General features: G+C 56.5%; 1 protein-coding gene across 3 annotated transcripts; it reads left to right on the top strand.

Annotated features, from left to right (window-relative positions):
- Window positions 1-205: 205 nt before the first annotated feature.
- On the top strand, window positions 206-5523 carry EDN2 (endothelin 2). Of its 3 annotated transcripts, XM_070403292.1 has the most exons (5): window positions 206-269; window positions 625-781; window positions 2235-2357; window positions 3310-3408; window positions 4873-5523. In XM_070403292.1, the coding sequence occupies exons 1-5, from the start codon at window positions 206-208 to the stop codon at window positions 4964-4966; spliced, it is 537 nt and encodes a 178-aa protein (XP_070259393.1). In that variant the 3' UTR covers window positions 4967-5523. The 3 variants fall into 3 exon arrangements, with proteins under 3 accessions (XP_070259393.1, XP_070259394.1, XP_070259392.1); XM_070403293.1 differs by lacking the exon at window positions 3310-3408; XM_070403291.1 differs by lacking the exon at window positions 206-269 and having other exon boundaries at window positions 531-781.
- Window positions 5524-6987: the final 1464 nt, after the last annotated feature.

Raw genomic sequence — 6987 nt, forward strand, 5'->3', positions numbered from 1 at the left:
GTTGTCCCTGGCTCTGGGCCCTCCACCCGCTGGTGCAGTGGCAGGGCTGGACCGCAGGGGCGGGGAAGTGCCTGGTGGTTATAAGCAGCCAGGGCACGGAGGCAATGAGCTATCGGCTTGGCTCAGCTTGGCAGCAGGACGCAGGCAACAGGCGCGCTCCCTGCTCCCTGCTCCCTGCTCCAGTCCAGCCCTGCACTCCGCCGCGATGGTTGCCATGCCCACTGCCTGGTGCTCGGTTGCTCTGGCCCTGCTCGTGGCCCTGCATGAAGGTGAGCCATCCGGCCTCGCCTGCTGCAGCAGCCCCGGGTCTGTTCAGCAGTGTCTCCCCTGGGGACTGTGGTGCCCCACAAGCCAGCTGGGGCACACAGGGCGGGAGCCCAGCGCAGTGGCACGGCCGGGGCTCTGCCAGTACAGAGGTGCTGCGGCACAGGGCGGGCACAGGGCGGCCACTGGCCCTTCCCACCCGGCTGCTGAGGCTTCCCCGGCTGGTCCGGAGATCCTGAGCAGTGAGAGTGCCAACTTCCTCGATTATGCAAGAGGAGGAGCCTGGCAGGTCCCCCTATTCCAGCTGTGCCTGGCGTCCTGACCCACCTCTCCACCTCTCTCTCCCTCCTGTGCGTGCAGGCAAGGGCCAGGCCGCTGCCACCCAAGAGCAGCCAGTGCCCCCGCGCCATGCCCGAGGCTCCCACCTGCGGCCTCGGCGTTGCTCCTGCAGCTCCTGGCTCGACAAGGAGTGCGTCTACTTCTGCCACCTGGACATCATCTGGGTGAACACTCCCGGGTGAGCTACCATGGGGATCCAGGCGGGCTGCTAGGCGTGGGGGGAGGGGACTACTGGCACCCTGGGAAACCTTGGGCACAATACGGCTCTCCCTGGGCCTCCAGATGGGAGCACTGGGCCCATATCGATCACTAGCAGTAGTTGTTTCACTCCCACGGGGTGGCTGCCTGAGCAATACAGAGGGATGTCTCAGGAGAATTCTCATGACATCCAACTAGAAAGTGTTGGCTTCATTTTCCAGATCAGGGTCCTGAGGCTCAGAGAGGTGAGGTGCCTTCTGCACGATCACACAGGAAGGAGACAGGGTAGGTGGCAGCTCCATCCTAGGTCCGGTGGATGCCAGAGCTCACACCCACTCGGCCATGCTGCCTCAGCATGATCTTCCAAGAATAATACAATTAATGACAGCGCCCATGTCTGGACTGTGCCGGGCCCTATGCCAAGCAAGCCTCGTGCATGATCATCTCATGAACCCCCACCCCCCACCCCGCAATCCTTCCCTGAGGCAGGTACTGCTGTTGTCCCCAAATGACAGATGAAAAACATGCCCTTTGTCACCTGGTGGAGCCAGGGTGGGGGCCTGTGCTGTCTGCTCTGTCTGCACCCGCACTGCCTCCGGGCCACTGCATACTTCAAGTTGAAGTTTCTGTGTGCATTTGTGTTTTTTCCCTTCCCCAAATTGCAAAAGACAAGAGAAGCCCGGCACGTAAGCGTGTGGAGCTAATCCACATCCAAACACTCGCTCAGGGTGGGAACCCTGCCAGTCCCTGCCTGCCGGGTCTACCTGGAGTCATTACAACTTCAGACACCAGCTAAAATTAGCTCTGGCACCCGAAGGTGCTGGTCCAACCGGCCACAGGCCCCTGCCCTGCCCTCGACCCGCCTTGGTTAGACTCTGATCTGAAATCAACCCCATCTGATCTCACACACATGTGCACGCACATATACACACATGCACACACACTTTCACCATTTTTAAGTCAAAACTCTAAGACATACACGTTACTTCTCTAGGCAAGTGGGGACCAGCTGGGGGCAGCTTAGCTATGAGCCTGCATGTTTACTTATGAGATGGTATTTCCTCCCCTCCTCTGGGGGCAAGCTGTGGGCCTCTGAGAATAAGGGACAGCCTGGTTCTATCAGCTCACGTTCCTGTCTGGGCGGGGGGCCTGGGAGGACACCTGGGCGGGAGGCAGAGTCCCAGAGAAGGGAAGGGTGTTGGGTCTTGGGTCTTGTCAGGGCTACCTGGCACCTGGGTAGGAGTCTGTGGTGGGACTTCTTAAGGTCAGGGGCTGGTCACCTTTTGCTGCCACACTGGCCATCCCAGAGTACAGGGAAAAGACGGTCCCTGCTTGTCAATGGTAGTGATTTATCTAATCCTCCCTCTCTTCCTCTCCCTCCCTCTCTCCCTTTTCCCCTCTACATCACTACCTTACTGGCTGCCTGCCCACAGACAGACAGTTCCTTATGGCCTGGGAAACCCGCCAAAACGCCGGCGCCGCTCTCTGCCAGGGCGCTGTGAATGCTCCAGTGCCAGAGACCCTGCCTGTGCCACCTTCTGCCATCGAAGGCCCTGGTAAGTGGGCACCCAGCTGCAGGGGTCAGGGGCAGCTGCCAGCCCAGACCTGCCCTGGACAACAGGGTGTCTGGGAGACCAGCCAAAGAGCAGAGGAGTAAATGGGGGAGGGGGAGCAGGGTCCTAGGGACCCGTAGGCTGCCTGGGCCCATGGCAGTGTCCCTTCCCACAGGGAACCAGTCACCCCTGAGTCCCTCCCACTGCCCATCTCTGGGGGCTTCGAGAGCGCCATGTTCACTCCTGGGCAGGGGGATTCTCCCAGGTGACAGCTGAGGCGCCCCAGGCCTCAAAGGCCTGTCCTGTCAGTCCACACAGCTGGTCAGAGGGAGCGCTGGGCTTCGGCCTTGGTCTATGTGACGAGTCCACAGGGCTCTGGAGTCAGACCTGAGGCTCAGGGGACTTTGGAGCTTTCTCAGTGGAGGAGTAACATCTGGAATTGGCAGGCCATGGCACCATTTCAGGGTCATCACAGAGTTGCTGGGGGGCTTTGCAAATCTCTTAACTCTTTGGGTCTCAGTTTTCCCACCTGTAAAAGGGTGGGAAACTTCGTTCTTTCCCACTCCACATAGAGCATTTGGGGAAAGCAGAAATTGGCCTGGCAATCCCAGCCTCCATGCCCATGCTGGTTTATGAGAAAACCCCTCCGCTGAGACTCAAGCTGTCGCTCTGCCCCTGCCTACATTTCTCCTGAAAAGGGCCACACTCAGCTGCAGGTGGCCAGATTCTGAGAAGGCCAGCCCCCCAGCGGCCTCTTTCTGAAGCTGGGAACACAGTCCCCGTAACTCAGTTTTCCCCACCCCGCCTGGAAAGGGAGGGTGCCAGGTGCACAGGGTGGAAATGGATCTGTTCCTGAGGGCAGGTGGGGATAGGGTGGGGCTGGGCTGGGCCTGCGGCCAGGTGGCCTTGGGGCCCTGGACAGCCCCTCACTTGGGCTCTAATGCTGTTCATTCAGGCCTGAAATCGTGGCAAACCCAGGCATTGGGTCCCCTGCAGACGTGTCCCAGGCTGGCAAGACACGGACCACGGCAGGAGAGCTCCTCCAGCAGCTGAGGTAAGGGCCACTGCGCTGATCCAGTGCCTCCTGCATGCCTGGCACGTGTCCTCACAGTTCTCTTATTCTCTGTAAAAGGCAGAACTGCGTCCTCATTGGACAGTTAAGAGATCTAGGGCTCAGAGAGGTGAAGATACTTTCCTAAGGTCACACAGCAGTCTGGCATCAGGCTGACTCCAGAGCCCGTGCTTTTCACTGCTATGCCTGAAAGTTGACTTTTTAGAGCCTGAAGGCTCTTGACTCTGGAAGGACCACAGGTGTTCATTCAGGCTGTGTCTTAATTGAGCATCTCCATATCCTGGGGTCCAGAGGGGCCAACTACCCAGCCTGCTCCTTCCCCCATCCCAGACTGGGTCCCATCTGTGGTGACCTCAGCCTGGCTCAGCTCCAGAGTTTACTCACAGGAGGTGCCCATGAATGTTTGTCCAACCAAACTGACTTGAGAACAAAGCCCCCTATTGTCCATGCAGCCAGAGTGGCTACAGGGCAGCTTCTGAGCCAGGACTGCCAGATTTGAACCCAAGCCCTGCCACAAACAAGCTTTGTGACCTTGGGTTTGTCACTTCTCTGTGCTTTAAGTTCCTATTTTGAAACAGAGACAACAATGCTACCCATCTCATGGGGTTGAGGTCAGATGATTTGACATAAGGAAGCACCTGCCCCCAGTGGGAGCCCTGGCGGTGTTAGCCATTCTACCTGTAAAGGCGGCTCCTCGGGGCTAGCCAGTGCTGGGCCCAGCATGGCTCCGGGTTCTGGTCTTTGTGGGGAGGCAGAAACATAGGAGAAAAGGCCAGGTGGTGAGATGGACAGGACCCAGCATATACTTAGGAACTGTCGTAGGATGAAAAAACCAAGATAAGACTTGGCAAGGGCATGGCCCTTCAAAGTGGTCAGAGAGCTTGCTTAGCCGACCAGTATCCTCCTTACAACCGTTCGGGGCTGTTTCTGTCTTATAGACCCAGAAAGGGGCTCAGAGAGGCTGAGACACTTGCCCATGTTCCCAAGCTGGAACGGAAGCCAGCCTCCTAGCTTCCAGGCTCGAATGCTTTGAGCCAGGAAGAGGCCACCTGAATGACAGAAGTCCATGCAGGGGTCTCAGTCAGGTTCAAGGGGCAGCTAGGACCCATCTTTGTCTGGAACTTGGAAATGGGAACTGTAGTGGATGGAGTTTGGATGAGCAGCTGGGAGGGAAGGTGTGGAAGTAGGAAGGCAGGTCTTGGGAAAGAAACGCTGGGCTCTTCTTGGCTGCCCGGTCATTCCAGCAGCGTTTGATATTGAACATCAGCTTTGTCCAAGCCTCTGAGGGCAAAGAAGCTTGTAGGCTTTGTGTTCAGGGTCAGTGGCCACTTCTGACCCAGGGCAGCCACGATGAAGGGGTGCAGTTCCTCCTGCTGCTGCCTCTCACAGGGACCTCTTGGGGGGTCCATATCTCCTGTGATGCTAACTTGACCCTTCTCATTCCAGGGACATTTCTTCTGCCAAGATCCACTTTGCTCGGCAACAGCAGGAGGCAAGGAGGGAGACCAGGCCTACACACTCCAGGTGGCAGAAGAGATAGTGCTGGGAGCTGGAGAGACTCTGGGAAGGAAGCCTGTGTGGAGAGGGGAGGAGAAGGGCAGCCCAGGGCAGGAGACTCCACCTGCTTCCTGGACCAGGAAGCCCACCTGCTGGATTGCACAAGCTGTGGCCTCCTCGCCCTAGTGAGGGAGCCCCCTCAAGGCAGCTCCGAGCCCTCACACTGCCCAGCAAAGCCTTCAGCTCCCAGGCTGCGGTGCAGCCTCCCCTTCTGGCTCTGGTCCCACATCCCTGCTGAAAAGAACTGACCTGGAGGCCATGTCCTGAGAGGTGTCCTGTCTGCTGGCTACACACCAGGAGCGACGCACAGTGATGGACGCTCACACCTAAGCCAACCCAGTGGCTGGTGTCCTCCCCTCCACCCCGCCTTCACCTGTCCCCTCCAACTCTCCCTCCCAGGGTCCTGTACCCTCAGACCCTCGGGACACTCCTGGTGAGAAGGGCCTGTTCTGCTTCACCTGTCTGTATATAACTTATTTGCTCTAAGAACTTGGAGAATTCCAATTATTTATTGTAATGTATTTTTTTTAGACTTTCAATTATTTGCCTATAAACTTGTGTTTGTAATAAAAAGTAAAATGTACTGGTATTTTTTTTTAATATTTTTTATTTATTTCAGAGAGAAAGGGAGACGGAGAGAGAGAAATAGAAACATCAATGATGAGAGAGAATCAATGATTGGCTGCTTCCTGCACGTCCCCTGCTGGGGATCGAGCCCAAAACACAGGCGTGTGCCTTGACTGGGAATCGAACAGTGACGTCCTGGTTCATAGGTCGATGCTTAGCCACTGAGCCACTGAGCCACTGGGCCAGGCTGTACTCTGGCATTTCATCTTGGCTGAGGCAGGGGTGGGAGGCACCTCTTGGGAAGGGGCTGCTTGGAAGTTAGGGGGACACAGGAAGCGGGAGGAGGTGACCAGAGCCCTGGGTTTCACTCCTCGTGCCCTTGCTGGGCATCTCTGGCTGCTAACCCACCCGCTCTGGGCTTTTGCCTATCACGTGCCTGGACAGCCATTTGTAGCTTTGACATCCAGGATTCCAGGACCTTCGTTCCCCTCAGACCAGTAACCCCTAGCCAGCTTTTCCCAAGAGCAGGCTTGGAAGGAGCCAAGGCTCACTTCTGTCCCAGCCACCTGTGCTGCCAGGGTCTGCTGGGAGGCCCAGGGCACATCTCTCCAGGGAGGGCTGCATGATGGATTCCAGGGCTGCTTGCATCCTTGTGGGCAGTGACCGGTGCTGTGGGAGAGCCACCGCCTGGCCCTGGCCTCACCTCTCACCTTGGGCCTTGGGTGGAGTCCTAGTAGAGGTAGCTCAACACCACTTTGACTGAAGGAGCCCAGAGCTCTAGGACGGGGTTGGCCAATCCCACCGAGGCCAGAGAAGCAGCCCACCTGAGTCCCAGGGACAGCCAGCAACGAGGGCCGCCCTGCTCGCAGCTGCCTAGACCCACAGCCTCCATCTCAGCCAAATCCCCTTGTGGGTAGGCTGTCCCTTTCCTCCGGGCTGGCCTGTGCTAGAAGTGGCACCTGGGGACCTGGGCCAACAACTGAAAAAGAATTATCTAGACACGGTTAATCCTGCCTGTACATGAAGCCATCCCCCACCCCCTCCTGGGAGAATAACTTGTTGGCACATACTGGACTCCTACTGCATACTGGCACTTCACCCAGAGTAACTTGTTTCATCCTCACAACAGCCCTATGACATCAGTACTTTATGATTCCCACTTTATAGATGAGGAAACTGATGCACAGAAAAGGCAACTGACTTGCCTAAGGTCACACAGCAAGTAAGTGGTAGCATCAGGATTTGAACTGAATCTATCATACATATGCATGTATGTATTTAATAAATATTTATTGATTGAATTCATGGATCACCACTGCCTATGACCTTGAACAAGTCTCTTTCTGAGCCTCAGTTTTATTTTGTTTTTAAGTCTATAAAATGGCAAACAATAGTCCTTACCTTGTGGAATTGGTATGAACACTAAACAGTTAAATT

The sequence above is a fragment of the Myotis yumanensis genome, unplaced genomic scaffold (assembly GCF_028538775.1).
Source record: "Myotis yumanensis isolate MYYU_CA2020_CCGP unplaced genomic scaffold, mMyoYum1.0.hap1 SCAF_2, whole genome shotgun sequence".
NCBI classification, from domain to species: Eukaryota; Metazoa; Chordata; class Mammalia; order Chiroptera; family Vespertilionidae; genus Myotis; species Myotis yumanensis.